The sequence below is a fragment of the Taudactylus pleione genome, unplaced genomic scaffold, assembly GCF_031769625.1.
Source record: "Taudactylus pleione unplaced genomic scaffold, aTauple2 ptg000012l, whole genome shotgun sequence".
NCBI lineage: Eukaryota > Metazoa > Chordata > Amphibia > Anura > Myobatrachidae > Taudactylus > Taudactylus pleione.
The window spans coordinates 1293666-1315653 of record NW_028284415.1 but is presented as its reverse complement, the minus strand read 5'-3'; the positions used below and the strand labels follow the sequence as shown (position 1 = coordinate 1315653).

The 21988-nt window shown below is 46.4% G+C and overlaps 1 protein-coding gene across 1 annotated transcript in view; it reads left to right on the top strand.

The window, feature by feature from the left end:
• The window catches only part of CACNG1 (calcium voltage-gated channel auxiliary subunit gamma 1), a 59223-nt gene extending 41475 nt beyond the window's left edge, over window positions 1–17748 (top strand). The window contains exons 2-4 of the mRNA XM_088468542.1: window positions 12024–12098; window positions 14160–14297; window positions 16547–17748. Coding sequence (XP_088324668.1) covers window positions 12024–12098; window positions 14160–14297; window positions 16547–16773 — 440 coding nt within the window. The 3' untranslated portion in view covers window positions 16774–17748. The remainder of the gene's footprint in view (window positions 1–12023; window positions 12099–14159; window positions 14298–16546) is intronic.
• The last annotated feature ends 4240 nt before the right edge of the window (window positions 17749–21988 follow it).

Here is a 21988-nt window from a genome sequence, read left to right as displayed (position 1 = left end):
CAGGCATTATGTTTGGAGCAAACCAGGCACCGCTCATCACCAGGCCAATACCATCCCTACAGTGAAGCATGGTGGCGGGAGCATCATGCTGTGGGGATGTTTTTCAGTGGCAGGAACTGGGAGACTAGTCAGGATAGAGGGAAAGATGAATGCAGCAAGATGAATGAGACATCCTGGATGAAAACCTGATCCAGAGCGCTCTTGAGCTCAGACTGGGACTACGGTTTATCTTTCAGCAGGACAACGACCCTAAGCACACAGCCAAGATATCAAAGGAGTGGCTTCAGGACAACTCTGTGAATGTCCTTGAGTGGCCAAGCCAGAGCCCAGACTTGAATCGGATTGAACATCTCTGGAGAGATCTGAAAACGGCTGTGCACCAACGCTTCCCATCCAACCTGATGGAGCTTGAGAGGTGCTGCAAAGAGGAATGGGCGAAACTGCCCAAAGATAGGTGTGCCAAGCTTGTGGCATCATATTCAAAAAGACTTGAGGCTGTAATTGCTGCCAAAGGTGCATCAACAAAGTATTGAGCAAAGGTTGTGAATACTTATGTACATGTGATTTCTTAGTTATTTTTTTTTACTAAATTTGCAAAAAACTTTTTACATATTGTCATTATGGGGTATTGTGTGTAGAATTTTGAGGACAAAAATAAATGTATTCCATTTTGGAATAAGGCTGTAACATAACAAAATGTGGAAAAAGTGAAACGCTGTGAGTACTTTCCGGATGCACTGTACGTAATGCTTGGTACAATCAGTGGCGGTTCTAGGGGTGGGCTAACAGGGCTGTCGCCCGGAGCGCCGGCCCCTAGAGGGCGCTACTGAGTCCCCAGAAAGAAAAAAAAATCCCATAAGAAAAAAAAAAAAAACAGGTCCAGTCCCCCCCACGCTAGCTGCCGCAGGGAGGCTCCATTTGCCGGGCGCCCACTGATATTTGATATCAGCGGGCACCCGGCTCCCTCCCTGCTGCAGCAGCAGCCGAAAGCTGGAGCTCACTCCTGAGTTCCGGCTCCAACAGAGAGCACTATGGGAGGGACGTCATGACGTCTCTCCAATAGATCCGGGGTGGAGCCGCGGTCGGACCGGACGGTAGCGGACGCCAGAGCGGGGCCTAAGGTAAATATTGTGTTTGTATTTCAATTGTAGTTTTTCTTTTTCAGAAGGGACGCATGGGGGCATTGCTTTAAGGGGGAATGGCTATAGGGGGGCATTACTACTGGGGGCATGGCTATAGGGGGGATTACTACTACTGGAGGCATGGCTATAGGGGGGCATTACTACTGGGGGCATGGTTATAGAGAGGCATTACTACTGGGGTTATGGCTATAGGGGGGATTACTACTGGAGGCATGGCTATAGGGGGGCATTACTACTGGGGGCATGGTTATAGAGAGGCATTACTACTGGGGTTATGGCTATAGGGGGGATTAATATAGGGGCATGGCTATAGGGCATTACTACTGGGGGCACGACTATAAGGGGGCATTAATATAGGGGGCATTACTACTGGAGGCACTTCTATAGAAGGAATTACTACTGTAGGCACTACTATAGGGGCAGTACTAATGGAGGCATTACAACTGTGGGCACTACTATAAGGGGCATTACTACTTAGGGTACTACTATAGGGGGCATTACCAATGGGGCACTACTATAGAGGACTTTACCAATGGGGGCATTAACACTGTGGGCATTACCAATGGGGACATTACCACTGCAGGCACTACTAATGAGAGCACTGCATGGGGGGCACCACTACCGGGGCCATTGTGTAAGGGGCACCACTGCTGTGAGCATTCTATAAGGGGCACCACTACTGTGGGCATTGTATTAGGGGCACTACTACTGTGGGCATTGTGTATAAGGACACTAATTTGGGCATTGTGTAAAACCACTGTGTGTCATAACATGAATAAGGGACTAATGTGTGGCATAAGTTGAATTGGGGATACTGTATTATAAAGGGAATTACTGTGTGCGGCACAATGTATTGTACAGGGCATTACTGCGTGTGGCATAATGTGTTATAAAGGGCATTACAGCGTGTGGCATAAATGTGTTATAAAGGGCATTACTGTGTGTGGCATAATGTGTTATAAAGGGCATTACTGTGTGTGGCATAATGTGTTATACAGGGCATTACTGCATGTGGCATAATGGGTTATAAAGGCCATCACTGTGTGTGGCATAGTGTGTTATAAAGGGCATTACTGCATGTGGCATAATGTGTTTATAAAGGGCATTACTGTGTAAGGCGCATTACTGCACATGGCAATTATTCGCCAAGAGAGGAGAGCTTGGGGGAAGCCCAGCTCCTTCATAAGTGCTGGGCACGCCCCACAGTGTGATGAATTGGGGGTGTTCCGCAAGGACACGCACCCTTTCTGGAAGCACGTGCGCTGTCAGCGTGCGCAGAGGAACACCATCTAAAAAAGTAATTTTTTGTTGGGGGGGGTGGGGGCGTAACTGTGAACTTTCGCCCTGAGCTCCACAATGTCTAGAACCGCCCCTGGGTACAATAGTGTACTATGGGGCCGATTCAGATTCCTGATTATCGTGCATGTGCAGAACAGGACCTGCTTGATTGCACGCAGCCCCTGCTATGACTGCCTGATTGACAGGCAGAGGCATTTCCGGGGTGTAGACAGCCGGTGTTCCCGGAAACGGGGACATGTCGCTCTCGTTTTCAGGGAGTGGCAAGGCTAAGATCTGCATCCACGGACGCAGTTTCCTGGCCTCGCAAGCCAGCCAGCCTGCGTAAGGTGAGGTTTACTCAGCTGGCCATCGCTGTCCACCATTGCAACCGATGGTCACGATGGTTATCCCAGCCTGCGACCTCGGTCGCAGTGCTGGTATTGTAAAAGCAGGAGGGGGTGTCAGACAGTTGCATTTGCATATTGGCAAGAACAGAATTGCAAAGCTGCTTGTGTATGACTTTGCAATTCCTTCCTATGCTGAATCACCCCCTATGTACGTAATGCTTAGTACTTGTGTACCATGGGCCTAATTCACTACGAATCGCTATTGCGATTACACACAGAGTTCTGCTGCAAATAAATGCTAATGTTTGCAACTGCTCAGCCAACATAGAGGCGCCACTACCACACTACCTGTTTCTCACATCTGTAAGACCTTGCAATCTTGCGTATACATCGGTAACATCGAGTAACATCGGACCCTCACGCAGAATTACAGCAGGTCTGACTGCTCAGAAATTGCAACTCTCATCGCACGCAGTGAGTACACAAGCTGCGAATGACGTCACAGTGGCTAATTTATGCACGCCCAGGAAACGGCATTCAATCCTCCAACCACTCCCCCGTCACCACCCCCAAATGCTTACGTCCCGTCACTCACTCTGCAATGGCTTTGTATCTGCGTGCATTATCGCAGTGCGATTGCAATACTGGATACGCACCATCGGCCGATCTGCATACGCTGTTGCAATTGCAATCCGTGATGAATCAAGCCCCATGTACGTAATGCTTAGTACGACAGTGTACCATTACATAATGCTTAGTAGAATATTGGGGTTGGGTATGATATCCCGGCAGCTGAATAGCCGCCGGTTCAAATACAGACGCTGGAAGCCCGATCGTTCATGATCCTGACAGGGGCGGTAAGTACCCTAACCCCCCCAACCCCAAACCCTCCCTTAGTGGTGCCTAACCCTAACCTCCCTCGCCGGTGGTGCCCAACCCTAACCCCCCTTCCCGTACCCTAAACCTAACCCTAACCTAACCTTTCCCTAGTGGTGCCTAACCCTAACCCTCCCTCCGGGGGTGCCTAAACCTAACCCCCCCCATCCCCAGGGAAACTAACATACTTACCTGGGTCTGGACGTTCGGGATTCCGATCCCCTTCGGGATATCAGGCATCGGCATTATGCCAGGTGGCGGGATTCCGGTGGCGGGATATCGGTGGCCAGCATTCCATCCGCCGCCAATATAACTACATATCTAATATAATACTATAGGAAGGCTCCTTATCACTTATGTATGCTGCTAATTTAATGCAAAGAAGATGAGAAAATGTGTACAGACCCAATCACTTACATTATCTTTTGGACGATCAGCCTTGAAGGATATTTAGCAGGCTTTAGCAATATGCACTGAATGCCTTATTTCAACGCACGTGTGTACGAGCCCTACAGCTGAAGGAGATATAAATAACCATGACTGAACAGCAAGAGGATATATGCCAAAACATCACGGCTCACTACCTCTACAACTCCCCCCATAATAGTCCATTATTGTTACCAGAATAAAAGGCATGCTATGACATATTATCATAGGACAATCCATGTACAGAGCTACAGACTGGTATAAGGGACAACATACAAAGCCACAAGTAGAGGCAAAGGACGTTAATGTGCATTACATGGCATCAGATCTGCCCATGACTTGTGAAGAGACAGTCTACTGTATTATGAAATAATATACCTTAGAAGGTCATATAATAGTAACATATAACTTCACCCTAGTGTGTGTGTATATACACATACTCTTCTGATTAAAAGATTTAGGACAATCCCTTTTTCAATTTTTTATTGAAATATACTCAATATACTATGTAATGTGAAATTAAAGCCAGTGGCGTAACTACGGTTTTTGGAGCCCAGGGCAAGTTTAAGAATGGCGCCCCCCCGCCTCACACACACAAATAAACACCCCAAAAAAGTGTGCGCGCCGTAGGTGCGCGTCAAAAAAATGGGTGTGGTCACATGCCGAAGGGGCGTGGCCACATACCAAATGGGCGACATGACACACCACCCATTTCTAGTCACTCTGGGAACATTCCTTTCCATTCCATGTGCACCTTACCTATGCGGTGGTTTCTCACAATGTGGTACCTCTGAAGAGATGTATCCTCCCTGGGACGACGGCGTCTTCAGTCGGTATTCAATATTCATGTACTGTAGGTCACATCGTCTGGAAGATGCCTGTTTGTGTAAGAATATTAACAAGGTCATCCTTCCCCCTGAGTCTCCCAGCCACACAATCTCCCCCTTGTGTCGTCTCACACCATCACCCACACCATCATCGTCCCACACCATCACCTCCCTCCCTGCATCGTCTCTCAGCCACACCATCACCTCCCTCCCTGCATCATCTCTCAGCACACCATCGACTCCCCCCTGCGTCATCTCTCAGCACGCCATCACCTCCCCCTGCGTAGTCTCTCAGCAACACCACCTCCTACCCCACTACGTCATCTCTCAGCACACCATCTCCACCCCTGCGTCGTCTCACAGCCACACCATCACCTCCTCCCTCTGTCATCTCTCAGCCACACCATCCATCCCCTCCGTGTCGTCTCTCAGCACATCATCACAGATACACACACTGACAGACACACACTGACACAGATACACATACACACTGACAGACACACATTATGACACAGACACACACACACTGATACAGATACACACACAGTGACACGCACACTGACACACATACACACACACACTGATACAGATACACACACAGTGACACGCACACTGACACACATACACACACACTGACACAGATACACACGCACACTGACACACGTACACACAGATACTGACACACATACACACACTGACACAGACACACAGTGACACGCACACTGACACACATACACACACTGACAGATACACAGTGACACACACACATACACTGACACAGACACAGTGACACGCACACTGACACACATATACACAGATACTGACACACATACACACACTGACACAGACACACAGTGACACGCACACTGACACACATACACACACTGACAGATACACAGTGACACACACACATACACTGACACAGACACACAGTGACACGCACACTGACACACATATACACAGTGACACACACACACATACACTGACACAGACACACATACACACACACTGACACAGATACACACGCACACTGACACACATACACACAGATACTGACACACATACACACACTGACACAGACACACAGTGACACGCACACTGACACACATACACACACTGACAGATATACAGTGACACACACACATACACTGACACAGACACAGAGTGACACGCACACTGACACACATATACACAGATACTGACACACATACACACACTGACACAGACACACAGTGACACGCACACTGACACACATACACACACTGACAGATACACAGTGACACACACACATACACTGACACAGACACACAGTGACACGCACACTGACACACATATACACAGTGACACACACACACATACACTGACACAGACACACATACACACACACTGACATAGATACACACGCACACTGACACACATACACACAGATACTGACACACATACACACACTGACACAGACACACAGTGACACGCACACTGACACACATACACACACTGACAGATACACAGTGACACACACACATACACTGACACAGACACACAGTGACATGCACACTGACACACATATACACAGTGACACACACACACATACACTGACACAGACACACATACACACACACTGACACAGACACACACAGTGACACACACACACATACACTGACACAGACACACAGTGACACGCACACTGACACACATACACACTGACACAGACACACAGTGACACGCACACTGACACATACACTGACACAGTGACACACACACACACAGACAGGGCCGCCATCGGGGGGGACTGCTGGGACTGGAGTCCCGAGCCCGTACACTCAGACAGTGAGGAAGGGCCCGCCGTCCGCTCCGACACCTTCCCTCTGTGCCGGGCCCCTCAGTTGTCTGCCATGCTGCAACAGACACAGGCTGTCTCTCACTGCCTGGTCCCATACAAACATGCTCCGTTTGGGCAGTGTTTAGCCAATTTGAACATCTGCACATAAGCAGGGCTGTAGCGAGGAAGCTCCAGCCCAGCTTCTCTGCCCAACCACCTGCCTTCAGGTGCCGGGCGACTTACAAATATACGACTGACCACCGGCACCTGGCTGTTCCTGTTGGCCTCCTTCCTCCGGTGATGATGACAGCGCCGTACCACCTTGGGACCCCAAGAAGACAACGGGCCAGAAGTAGGCTGGCTGCTGGAGCTCAGCTGCCCAAGTAGGAATGTTGGGGTCCGGGAGGACTAAGCAGAACCCAGACCACCCATTAGCGTAGGTGCTATAAATCATTATATATATTATTTAAGGAGTGGGGTGAGAAACTAATGCAACATGTTTTATAACGGGAGGGGGTGAGGGGGAGAGAAACATTAAACCTATAAGGGGTGGGGGTGAAGTGTTGTTCGGACAGGGAAGAGGCTGTGTGTGTGTGTATATATATATATATATATATATATATATATACACTGTATACAAGATTAACCACACTGCGGTTGCCGGGCTCAATTAAGGAGTTTCCCTTCCCCTCCTCAGACACCGCCCCTCAACACACCCACCCCCATATTAGGGCTGCTTTCAGAAATTTGCCCTGGGGAGGGGGGGGTGCTGTCTATTACATCAGTCCTGGGCCCCACACTTTCTGATGACAGCCCTGCACACAGATACACACATACAGTGACACAGATACAAACACACAGTGACACACACATGCTGACACAGATAGTGACACACATACACTGACACAGTGACACACACACACATGCTGACACACTGACACACATTGACACACACACTGACACAGTGACACACACATGCTGACACACAGTGACACACATACACTGACAGTGATACACACACACACATGCTGACACACTGACACACATACACACACACTGACACAGACACAGACACACAGTGACACGCACACTGACACATACACTGACACAGTGACACACACACAGACAGAGTCGCCATCGGGGGGGACTGCTGGGACTGGAGTCCCGGACCCGTACACTCAGACAGTGAGGAATCGCCCGCCGTCCGCTCCGACACCTTCCCTCTGTACCAGGCCCCTCAGTTGTCTGCCGTGCTGCAACAGACACAGGCTGTCTCTCACTGCCTGGTCCCATACAAACATGCTCCGTTTGGGCAGTGTTTAGCCAATTTCAGCATCTGCACATAAGCAGGGCTGTAGCGAGGATGCTCCAGCCCAGCTTCTCTGCCCAACCAACTGCCTTCAGGTGCCGGGCGACTTACAAATATACGACTGACCACCGGCACCTGGCTGTTCCTGTTGGCCTCCTTCCTCCGGTGATGATGACAGCGCCGCACCACCTTGGGACCCCAAGAAGATAACGGGCCAGAAGTAGGCTGGCTGCTGGAGCTCAGCTAGGAATGTTGGGGTCCGGGAGGACTAAGCAGAACCCAGACCACCCATTAGCGTAGGTGCTATAAATCATTATATATATTATTTAAGGAGTGGGGTGAGAAACTAATGCAACATATTTTATAACGGGAGGTGGTGAGGGGGAGAGAAACATTAAACCTATAAGGGGTGGGGGTGAAGTGTTGTTCGGACAGGGAAGAGGCTGTGTGTGTGTGTGTATATATATATATATATATACACAGTGACACACACACACATGCTGACACACTGACACAGATACACACACACAGTGACACACACCTTTCACACAGAATAGATGCAGCCAGCCAAGTAAAAACAAGGCTGACATCAATTGAAAGTTACCCCTCCCCCCACTGGCAGCCCGACCCCCACCAGCAAAAAAATATTAATACTTACTTAGCTGGCTGCAGTGGCTGGTCCGGAGCAGAGACAGCGCTGGGGAAGGAGATTCCTCCTGGCCTCCGGTGTCAGCTCTGAATAGCAACACTGCCTGGGAGGGGCTGCACACTTCTGCTGCAGCTCCCCCTACAGTTCCCAGCAGCAACAGCAGGCAGTGCTCTTCACAGTAATAAAGTCGTCCGGGACCTGGTGCAATGGTGGCGGGGGGGCGGTGCGGGTACGATGTCCTGGCCGGCGGCGCCCCCCTCTGCTGGGCCTGCCACGGCGCCCAGGGCACATACCCCGCTCGCCCCACCCTAGTTACGCCACTGATTAAAGCATAAAATAAATAATTGGAAATTAAAAAATAAATCATAGAATCATTTTGTTTAATAAAATTTGATCTCAAGTTGTTAGTCATCAAAGCAGCCACCTTATGCGGATATAACTGCTGGACACACTTGTGGCGTTCTTTCTACAATGCAATTCACTTATTGTTTGGGAAGGTCCTTTCAACACTGTTACAGAAGTTTCCACAAATGTGTTGCACTTTTAGGTTGTTTTACTTTTATCCTTTCTCCAATTCATCCCAAACCAATTCCATGGGGAATAAGGGATAAATGTATTATTGGTTGGCAAGTGTCAAATGCACTAAATTTAGCAAAAGTTGACACTGGTATCAATCACAAAAATGTATTAAAGCGGGTATAGTACCATAGAGAACATCACTTTTCTCTACAGTCTCTGCGCATTTCTATTGATATTGCCGGAATTGCGGCTGCTATTTATGTAGTATGTGTACTAATCCGCGGCTGCATCAGTCTGTGCAAAGTGTTCACGAGATCTTAAGTTTGTGAGATCTTGCGCATGCGTTTCATGGTCAGCCAGAAGGCAAGATCCAGATGCAGAACATCACCATCAGCAGGAATCAATGGCAGATGGAGTTTTCTCTCCCTCACTCCAGTGGATAAGATGTTAATAGATTTGGCTGTATTGCTTCTTGCTTCACCTCAATAAGAGGTGATAAGTGTCATAATAATACATGTGCCCCCCTATGGCTGGAGACTTTGCTGGCCATTTCATAATTTGAAGCCTATTGGTCTTGTTCTTTTCCTCAAATGTACTTCTTTTTTGGTCATTATCTTGCTGTAGGGTGAACCCTTGGCATAGACTAAAGGGTATTGTATGGCGTTGCAAAACGCTGTGATAGCCATTTTGGTTCAGGGTGCAAGTTACCGACTCAGGATCCAACAAAATAGCCCCAGTCCAACATTCTTCCTCATCCATGTTTGATAGTTGGTGTCAAAGGGGTTTATTTAAAAAGCAGTGACTTATAAAAGCAGATGCTTCCTGGGGTGTTTAAGTCCAAAATTTAGCAAGGACAATGCTTTTAATACCAAAACATGGGATGTTTTGCTATTAAAAGTTTTGCTCATTAAAATAAAATGTTGTGCTTAATACCAGGAATTAATAAATAAATTTAAAGCTGCATACACACATAAAGATTTTCTGTCCAACCATCCAACTAGTTGATTGGTTGGAATGAATATCTGGTAAGGTATGAAAGTAAATAACTATCAGCAATTTGCTCCCAAATGCCAGAAAATGGACAAAAACTGTTGTTTGAACAAATTGTTTAGCTCAAACATTTACAAAACTTGTCTGACACCATTTTCATCTGTTTTCTGGCATTTAGGAGCAAATTGCTGATCATCAGTTACTCCCATCCGTTACCAGATCTTCATTCCAACCAATCAACTAGTTGGATGGTTGGACAGAAAATCTTTACGTGTGTATCCAGCTTTACACACTGAGGAACCCCCTTTCAACTACTCAACAGCATACTAAAACCATGCGTGACAAACCAAAGATTTTGATTTATCGGTCAGCAGTTCACTGGCAGTGAGTCATGGCCCAGACAACCCTCATTTTCATGGCTGCAGAAAAGCTGTAAGTTCTATTTTTAACCCCTAGCAGTTTACCTTTGTCCCTTTTCAGGCTATTCACTGGACTTGAATTACATTTGAATAAAAACTGGTCAAATGGGGAATTCTAAAACTTTTGATGAGAGAAAGAGAGTCAAGAGCTATATATAGGGACCACAACCACAATAAGCTCAATAAGCTCAGTACCTCAGTCTTTGGGGGGGTTTAAAGAAAATTTTATTGAAACACCATGAAAATAATCTGTGCAGTGAAAGGGAAAACATAGTGAATACATATACAGTATGTACTTACAATTCCATTCATGATAAAGAGTCATAAAATAACTGTTGACAGTTATACACTCATCATAGGCAAAAACCTAATGGTATAAGTTGATGACAAAAACAAAAAACTCTTATCTTGAAGCAAAAGATTAAGATGTTATAGTCCTCTACTGTTATTATTATTTGACCTCTTCACAAAAATCCACCTCTCTATAAATTACATCGTTAAAACACCATAGAAATATAGTAGGGGAGCGTGACCGCCGGACCATGGCGCCAAAACAAAATACAGGGGGGTGGGGAGAAGGACAAAAATGGAAAAAAAAACATTTGAAACACACATTTCTTTTTGAAGCAAAGTTTTGATCCAGTCCATGTTGAATACATGGAAAAACTTTTCCTGAAAGTCGCAATGTTGGGGGCGTGGCATTGATCCATGTCTGAAGTATAGCTTTGCGGGCTACGCACCTCAGTCTTTATACACATTAAGAAAACACTGTATGGATAGGAAGCTTATATAGCATTCCCCCCAACCGTTCCGCTCTGGGTGGGACAGTCCCACTTTTTGGGCACTGTCCCACCCACAGTGTCCTATGGGGGAAAGGTTGGGGGAGCACTATCTCCTGCAGTCTTGCAGAGCAGAGCAGCGGTTGAATAGATCTGGCATCTAAACAGTGCAGGGAAGTGCCTGGGGGTAGTCCAGCAGCTCGGGGAGAGCTGGGTATGCCCCCAGAGTGATGGATACAGGGGTGTGATGTGAGGCTACGGTCCTTGCCGTGAGACCACTCCCCTTTTGTGGGCACGCACCAAAGATACACAAAGACGGCCCCTCTTCCCACCTCCTATATACTGGGAGGTATTATATATTGTACAGTACAGTACTCGCCTGACGCTGATTCAATATCCAGATTATTATCTGCAAAAATACAATTTCCATTCTGCCATTTTGTTAAGCGGTCAGTTGTTTTCAGTAGTATTTAGGACCTTTGTACATCATATTGGTGTCACTATTGCTCATAATGTCAATGACTAAAAGCTCTAATACACCTTTAATAGGGATCACAGATCATAATCAGATAACATCATCGCCATCAGAAGATAAGCCTGCCCCCGCCTCGTATCACACTGACCGCTCCTCTTTCTCTTTCAGACCTTAGTTGCTCATATTTCAAACACTTCACATCAGGAGAAAATGCAGAGATCCTAGAAGTCACCACTCAGAAAGGTATAGTATATATTCTCTTGTATGATGCTTTTGTATTGTTTTATTCATTTATTTATGTTTGAATTAAAATCATTTATAATTGCAAAGCAGCATCATTTCACAGTGCAGAAAATAATTAGAACCCTATGTAATTCATGCAAAATGCAGTTTTCATGGCAGCCTGCGTGGGTTTTGGGCATGCTCAGAAAAGCACAGAAGGAACCTTTGGGGAATGTAGCTACCACACCGCTTGCTGGAAGTTCCACCACTGATAATAAAAGGATAAGCGTACTTGCCAACTTCAGTAGTCCTCTCTCCAGGAGAAGCCCAGAGAGGAGATGCAGGTGGCAGCTGATGGCGGCGGGGCCGGACTAAACACCTTATTATTAGGCCCCACCCCCTCACAGCATAATTACATGAATTATGGATCTATGAAGAGGGGGCAGAACCAAAATTACTCAATTATCAAAACAATCACATCTTATTGGTCCTGTCCCCTTTCCCACGGACCCGCAATTCCTGGCATTATTCTCCCCATAGGAAGTGGGCGGGATGCAGAAGGACCAGCCACTCTACTGGGAGCCCAGTGGACACTCTGAAAATTTGTGAGTCTCCCACCTGGAGATTCTGGAAGAGCAGGTAAGTGTCAATGGATAAGACTGCAGATGGAGAGTTTTTTATACAGGCCATGGAACGCTGACATAACTAATATTATATTTCAAAATCTCCAGGAGACAAGTTTATATTACATATATCCTCCTGCCCATATACTGCTGCAGCTGCGGACCTTTCAAGATTTCTATCATTGTATAAGACAAGGCTGTAACATTCCTGAAGAAAGAATAATATAAGACTTAGGGGCATATTATCAAAAAGTATTTGCGGCATATCTCCCGAAAACAGGTACCTGCAAATTTTAAGCCGCAGCCCCTCATGGGGACTGTGAAGCTGTCAGATATACCAAGCTCTGGAATATGAAGTACTCTAGAGTTTGGCCCCGGCAGCTAACACCTTATGCTTAGCCGCTGTAGCTTGCGGGCTACATTCTGCAATGGCTGCCACAGATGCGTGGACAGCAGACCGTGCATGCACAGAATAGCCCTGACTGCTGAAGGAGAAGTGAAATGATGGTTTTTGCGATCATTTCTCTTCTTACACATGGCAGGGATGGGCTCCTTTCGGAGTCCTTGCCCCTGCATGTGATTAATAGTACACCCAGGCAATCTATCATTTCTTATTGCCGCGAACAGCAGTAAAAAATTCTAATTATCAGATCTAAAACCTGATAACTAGTAAATATGCCTCACAGGAAAGGAAACAAAGCACACCAATACCTCTCAATCTGTTGGATGTTATTGAATCCCAGTGAGGTTAGGGGGCAGCCTGAAATTCAGGACCACTCATGCCTGGTGTTGCTGCAACATTGTTATCTGGCCCTTAGGGGAAAAAAATACTAAGCTGCAGGTATGGCAGGTTTCATGGGATCCGCCAGGGATGGAATGGAGGGTTCCTAGTCAAAAGCTCAGTGTTTACTTAAGGTCATTTTGGCCCTTTAAACTGGACCTTACCTTGAGTTTCCAAATGCTTGTCCTAAAACGTCCCTGCGGTCTTTGGCCTCCTGATTTTTCAAATATAGCCTTGGCTTCAAGGTCTAGTGCTAGTTATAATTTAGGGGGGTACCCAACAGATTTTTATTTTTACTTTTTATTTTTATATTTTGAAAGTTGTTTTTTTTTTAAAGGCAATTTCGCATTGGTTTCATAAGGAGAAGCTTGGCAAATCTGGTGGTTTCCATTCTTGTAATGTGGAAAATGTACAGTGTTTGTTCTAAAGTGTGGTTTTGACATTAGTTAATAAGCTGGATGTTAAAATTGCCCCAGGAAATTAAGAAATCCCAGCAGTTTTGCAAACCCACTGCTAAATTTATCCCTTAGTCACAGTGTTTTGATTCTTTCCATCCTGGTGCAGAGACTCTGCTTTTCATTTATAGCGCTCTAGGCTGCCATGAGTATTTTAATTACTGCCCCCTTGTGGCCAGGCAATGAGAATGTCCTGCTCACAATTTATGTTTTGTATGAACAGAGTACAGCATTTCAGCAGCTGCGATTGCCATAATTGGGGTTGGCTTCATGACAATGGGAACGGTGTGTACTCTGCTTTCCTTCAAGCAAAAACTGGACTATCTCTTGAAACCAGCTGGACTCTTCTATGTGTTTGCAGGTAAATTATAAATTATCTACTATTTATTCTGAGAAAAAAATGCTTTAATAAGCTACAAAACTGCAATGGGTTAAATATACTATATCTGTTACAGATTGACACGTACCGTTCCCTCATCCTGCCTATTAGCATGTATCCCAGCAGAGAGACTGTAGGGAGTGTAGCGAGTTATCCTGGCTGAACAGAGTGCCAGGAGGCAGAGTCGGCCCGGCCCATCATGCATCAGTCCTTGTGGCATTTGCCAGAAGTGCCAGATGGCCAGTCCTGCCCTGTATACCAGTGTGTTTGAAATACTTCAACCTATATAAAGCTTACATCTTTCAGTAACAACAGCAATTTTCTTTTTTGGAATGCTGGACAAGTAATAACCTTCCATAAATAGACATCTGCCCAGGCTGTAAAACTGCCCCCTTGCCTGTGCAATTTTCCCTGCAATGTATTTAGCATGTGTGAGGCTCTTCAGTTTTGACTAGAGTAGCCTCCACCAACAGCTAAATTGGAAAAACGACTGAGGGCATCAGACACAGGTGTGTAGTAATGTCTACACATTGAAAATAATTTACTATTAAATTTTTTTTATGCGGGTAAAAAGGGACATCTGTTAAGATACCAAATAAAAAAGTTCCCCGGTCTTCAAAAAAGGGCAGTGTTTCCTTTCCTATACCATTTGCCAGTCCCTTGTGCACAAGTAGCCACTAGATGTTCCCAGCAAAGTGACTGCAACAATCTTCTAATGTTGGAGAAAGGTAATCTAAACACCACCAATTGAATAGTAAAAAAGGTGTAAAATTCTAGATACGAACAATGTATAAGGCAGATTAATCTGCTTTGGCACCAGGTGCTCTCAATTATAACTTTTCCATAGATCAGAGCAGAATAGACCAGTGTCATCCACTGCATTTGGAAGCTACTGTAGATAAGGGTTGTATGGTGAGTATTAAGATCATGTTTACCACACTCTGTATGGAAACAATACCTCAACATTCCTATCTAATCCTAAAGGCATCAGGGTAGGATACAAAACCATCAGCTCAGGGAACAATTTTACATGATCAGTCCTAAAATATTATGTCCCCAACGGAATGGGATTGAAATTCCGACAGCGTGAGCCCGACAGCAGGTATTCCTGACAGCGGCAGGTAAGTGATCTAACCCTCCCCTCTGCCCCCCTAACCCTCCCTTAGGGGTGCCTACCCCTAAACTCCCAGGGTGGTGCCTAACCCTAACCGCCCCCTACCACTCCCTAAACCTAACCCTCCCGGGGGGTGCCTGACCCTCCCCCTAGGGGTGCCTAACCCTAACCTCCCCCCCCAAAAAAAACCTAACACTAACCCCGCTAACTGCCCTAAACCTGACCCTCCCCCCCACGTCTAACAGGATGGGCACCCCGGACTTACCTCGTTCGGGCACACGTCGTCATGTATTCTGGCATCGGGATTATGATAAGCGTTGGTATTTCGACACCTATCACAAATCCTTTGCCGGCATTCTGCAGTCGAAATTGTGACCCGCGGTCACATTACTACATCCCGCCCCAACATCCCTCACGTTCCAACAGAAATTAATATATTATTATTATTTATATTGGCATCGCATAACATGATGAAACTAGGCCAACCTGTAACAACTTAATCAAATTATAAACATTTCAGATTACGGAATCTGTTTTAATCTTTTCATTTGGTGTTTAGTTACCTAACCTCTAGAGATCTGCATAATTTTCATCAACCCCGATAGATTGTTGTATTCTATGGATTATAAGTCACTGCATGTACAGATCTGCAGAATATTGCTGTGCTCCATCTTCTCCTGACATATGTGTAATAATATGTTCTGCAGATTATTTACTACTGACCTCTACAGATCTTTTCTGCAGTATTTACCTCCTGACAGATACATAGTGATATAGTCTGCAGATCACTATATTACTGACCTCTCTGGAAAAACAGAGAACATTGCTCTGATCCTTGTGCCCTCCAGACAGATACAAATGGACATAGCCTGCAGATTATATTACTGACCCCTCTGGAGATCAATAGAACATTGCTCAGATCCTTCTTTACCCGGACAGGTACAATTTGATATATTCTGATGGATACTGACATCTCTGCATAGGTCTGTTTGTTCCATTTGCTCCCTGGCACACACAGATTGATATACTCTCCAGACTATTTGTAAAATGACTTGTCTAGAGATACGTGGAACAAGGACCCCTATCTAACCAATGACATGTGGCTTGTATGTTTCAGGACTGTGTATGATAATCTCTGCTGAGGTCATTAGACAGTCTGTGCACCGGATGATTGACAGCAAGGAGACCGTCTGGATCGAGTACTATTACTCCTGGTCCTTTGCCTGTGCATGCTCAGCTTTCGTCCTGCTCTTTATCTGCGGAATTGCTCTGGTGCTCATCTCCTTACCACGAATGCCCAGGAATCCATGGGAGTCTTGTATGGATGCAGATGATGAAATCTAAGAGGCCGTAGATGGAATTCCTGCTAAAACAATGAAGGAATATGAAGGGGAGGGGTTAAGATGGGTTTGGAGGAAAGAGAATGTTCTTTTTACAAGACCACCAAAGACTGCTGCTTCTCAGATTTCTCATATATGCTCTTGTTCAGGATTTTATCTCTATAGCCTGCTCATTTGGATGAAGAAGCTTTCTTACTGTAAATAGATAATGGGAGGGTTATATAGTCGATTATTTAATACATTTCAGGTGTGAGTGCAGCATTCAGTGTGTAACCTGCACAATTGATTCTCACACTCTGAATTCTCAGCAACTGAGTATTCGCCAGTCTCGCCTCCCCTCACAATGCAGAGTTTCAGTATATTGCAAACTGACACAGTTACAGCGCTGTATTTAAATTATTATTTTACTACCTTTAAATATATTCAACATCCCGAAGCCAAGGCCTCTAGTGAAAAATTCCTCTAAGAGAAATATTTCTCCTAGACAATCTGAGAAAGATTCCTAAAATGGACCCACCACCTACATAGTAAACCAATATTTGAACAGGCATCTTATAAATAAACATTGGTTACATTTACATTATATATATTTATTATAAGACTGCATAGTTCCCTGCATATTTATGGGTTACATGCCTGCATAAAGGCTCAGTGACAGGAGCCATCTTCCTTCCCGTATTGAAATGTCCATGAGTGTGGCCCAACTGTGCCCTGGCATACATGCTTCCTATGCTACTGACAAGGCTTGTATGGCAGCATGGATCTGCAAGAAGTCTTAAGCTAACACTATCATTTTACTATGAAGGATCCTGATAGTCATCATTAGGTCACCCAAGGTCTATTTCAAATCTCTTGTGACTTTATAGAAATAAACACTAATACAGTTTAATTTGCAGACGGCTACATGTTCAGAAGCCAACAAAATGCTGTCATACTGTAGTTCATAAATATAATGAATAAAGTGATTGACAATTCTCTAGCCATGCTGTTATATTTGTGTCATGGAGAGCTGGATTAAGATACCATGGGGCCCTATGGAACATAATGGTTTAGACCCCCTAACCCCCTCGATTTGTCTGAGCTCCCCCCAAAAAAACATAAAAATGGGTTAGGGTAATCTGAGCCCTTCAGCACATACTGTGCTCTAATGGGAACCTAGATTGCCTAATGAACATATTTTCCTACTCTCCCAGGCCATTCAGGAAATTTCCGAACTCTGGAAGAGTAGACCAACCTCCCGAATCCCCAGTGAAGTGGGTGGGTTGGATTCACAGTGAATCCCCCACATCCCAACCCATTAGGAGGGCAATGCATAGTGGGGGGTGGAGTAGTTATAATGTAATTTTCGGTGTTATAAACCCCCCCTTCTCCCGTGCATGATACCACAAGGCATTACCCCTGGGAACTCCCAGGGAGAGGATTACAAAATTATCAAGTACACTTTAAATATGTGGCATATAGTCTAGTTATATAAAAATGTCAGGTGTATTTTAACCTTTGTCGCTGATCTGTAATAACTTGACCAATGCAGCCATTAAATCCATCAATAGTCCCTATGCTGTCACAGCAGTTATCGGCTATCTGAAACCGTGAAAGTGGCACAATATAAAAAGATAACATGTTTATGAGACAGGAGTATTGCAGACACATATTCCAGGCATAAAGTGATATCATTATTTTTTTATGAACAAACGGTTTAGTGTGAGAATTTAGCAGTGATTTGTAATATTGTAGGTTCGGTGGCATCTGTAAATGATTGCATCTTTGTATAAGCACAAATGTCTTTAATCTTAAATATAAGAATAAAGAAAAAGTTAATTGTTATTTGAGAGTGGGAGTAGTGTGGGAATATCCATATAACCATTAAGTGGTGTATAAAATGCACACCTGACACCTGCTTTCTGAAAGCTAATGCCATCATTATATGCCATTAGCTATCAGGGCCAAGCTATGTAGATGGCATTCACTTTTAACACATTGCAGGGACGGGCTTATTCTGGAGCCTTTGAATGTGATTTTTCCCGGTGAACATTCATTTCTTATTTCCGTGAATAGCTGTGATAAGAAATTATAATTCATTATTGGGTCTAGAACCTGATAAGTAATAAATATGCCTGTCAGTCTGGTAGACACTTCACAATTGATTCAAGGAATTGTGCTGCTGTCTCGATTGCTAGTATGTTTGTCACAATTACTTGTTCATGCTGCAGTATGTGTTTTTAGGGAAGGCAAGTGGCTCTGTGGCACTATTAACACACCAATCATGACATGTCCTAGCACCCCTCATAAGGTAGCTATGCCCCTGTACCAATTTCAAAAAGTGGAATTTTGGTCTGGCAGGGCATGCTGGGATGTGTAGAGATCCACCTGTTGTCTTAATTTGCAGCAATAATCCAGGGGTGATTAGCTCTTGTCACTTACATATACATAGGAATGCAGGGTGGAGACAGGCCTGGACTTGTGGGATGGCTAAAATAAGACGACCAAGAACAGTGTGTTGCAAGAAGTAAGGATCTCAGGACATGCACGTTGCTCCTTTTCGGAAGAGGAACGCCATCTGTAAATACTTTTTTTAGGGGGGGGGGCACAACTGGTAACTTCCGCCCTGAGCTGCGCAATATCTAGAACAGGCCCTGTTCTCACTCCTTGCATTTTGGAAAAGGCCATATTTGTATACTGAGGTATTCAATCTGTAGTGCTCTGTACTCAGGGCCTGATTCGGAGATGGACGCAATGCTGCTGTCTATGCAGTTGAGCGATTATCGGTAATCTGCGCATGCATCAAGTTTTATTTTCATTGTCGCTCACAGTGAGGATTTATTCACAAAGTGATTGACAGGCAGGGGCCGTTTCATGGTGGCAATGTGGGGGGATGGCGGCTTAAACGCTGGCATGTTGCGACCGTTTTCAGGGCCCAGCCTGCGATTACAATCCCATAAGCAGTAAAAATGGCTTAGGGGTCTCAGAACTGCACAACCATCGGCCTAGCTTCCACCTTTGAATCAGGCGCATAAATTCATCACTAGCTCCTAATCAGTTGTTGTCTGCATTCTCATAAACATTGCTAACACCACAAAGTGGCTGCAAATACTGGGCCTGATTCAGACCCGCTTGCGAGCGCACAGCGCTCGCAAGCGGGTCAATGGTCCCCCACTGCGCAAGCGCACGCCGGAGCTACGTGTCTCGCATCAAAGCGGGGCAGCTGTTGATTGTGATTGACAGCTTGCCCCGTTTTGGAGGCAGGCAGGGGGGTGGCTGGCCAAACGGAGGCGTTCCCGAAGGAACACCTGCCGTTTGGGGGCGGCCGCACTGACATCACGAGTGATGTCAGTGGGTGAGCTTCCAGCTCTATTAGAGCCGAAAGCTCACTGGGGCTTGCGGGAACGAGCAGGGGCTGGCTGGCAACTTTTAGCCTGGGGGGCAAATGCATGCAGGTGGCCCTGGCAGAGGAGTAGCATGTAGCCAGGGTGCCCAAGGAACGTGCGTGCTACGGCACCCCCCCCTCAAGTGTTCCAGGGAGGAGACGGGTCCATATGAGATTAATGTAAAGTAAAAATAAAGATTACAGGCAGCCCCCTGACGTGGTGCCCATATGCAGTGCCCCCCTGTGCCCCAGGAGAGGACCCCCTTATGCAGGCCTCCAGTAGTGATCCCCCTATGCAGTGCCCCTTATACAGTGCCCCCAGTACTGGTCCTCCCTGTGCAGTGCCCCTTGTGCCCCCAGTAGTAAGCCCATTATATAGTGCCCCCAAAAGTGGTACCCCCTATGCAGTGCCCCTTATATAGTGACCCCAGTAGCAGTCCACCCCCCATGCAGTGCCCCCAATAGTGGTAACCCTTATGCAGTGCCCCTTAAATAGTGGCCCCAGTTGCAGTCTCCCCCTTATGCAGTACCCCCTGTATTGCCCTTTATATAGAGCCCCCAGCAGTGGTCCCTCAATTCAGTGCCCCCAGTGGTAGTCCCCTCCCCCCGATGTAGTGCCCCTAGTAGTAGTCCCTTCCCCTTGTAGTGCCACTAGTAGTAGTCCCCCCCTTTGTAGTGCCCCCAGTAGTAGTAGTCCCCAGTAGTAGTAGTCCCTCCCCTTGTAGTGCCCCCAGTAGTAGTAGTCCCCCCCTTGTAGTGCCCCCAGTAGTAGTCCCCCCCTTGTAGTGTCCCCAGTAGCAGTAAGTCCCCAGTAGTAGTAGTCCTCCCCTTGTAGTGCCCCCAGTAGTAGTAGTCCCCCCCTTGTAGTGCCCCCAGTAGTAGTAGTCCCCAGTAGTAGTAGTCCCCCCTTGTAGTGCCCCCAGTAGTAGTAGTCCCACCCTTGTAGTGCCCCCAGTAGTAGTAGTCCCCCCCATGTAGTGCCCCCAGCAGTAGTAGTAGTCCCACCCTTGTAGTGCCCCCAGTAGTAGTAGTCCCCCCTTGTAGTGCCCCCAGTAGTAGTAGTCCCACCATTGTAGTGCCCCCAGTAGTAGTAGTCACCTCCTTGTAGTGCCCCCAGTAGTAGTAGTAGTCCCAATCTTGTAGCCTTGTAGTGCCCCCAGTAGTAGTAGTCCCCCCCTGTAGTGCCCCCCTCCCCCAGTAGACACATGTAATAAAAAAAAAACACTTACCTGAATCCCCACTCCCGCCACTGCCATCTGCTCCTCCGTCTTTCCTCCTGGGCCACTCTGCATTATGGGAGAGACGTCTTGACATCATGACTCCTCCCCCATTACCCACTGCGGGAGCCGGAAGATGGAGCGGCTCCTGCAGTGGGCGCAGCAGCAGCTAATGAGAGCCTGTCAGACTCTCATTGGCTGCTGATCAAAACAAACACAAAGCTGCCGGAGCCAGCAGCTGTGTGTTATTCAGTGTAGCGCTGACCGAACTCCGTCCGGTCAGTGCTACACACGCGGTGCAGCCTGTGTCACAGAGACACAGTCTGTCCGTGGCCCGAGGGGCACATGGCACCCTGCCCCCAGTCCCAGCCCGCCACTGGGAATGAGACCCTACCACAAGGGTCTCATCGCAAGCCACGATGGTCGCGATGGTCGTGACCATCGCAACCATCACCTGGCCGCTCACTAAAGTCGTGAGTGGTCACCCCCAGCTTAGCGAGCGGACAGGAGGCCGTCTTTAAAAAAAAACAGGGACGCCCTGATTCAGAGCGAGCACTCTCAAAGAGCGTCAGGGCTCTGAATCAGGCCCACTGTTTGTTGACTCATTCTAAATATAAAGCCCCACTCACCCTCTTTCA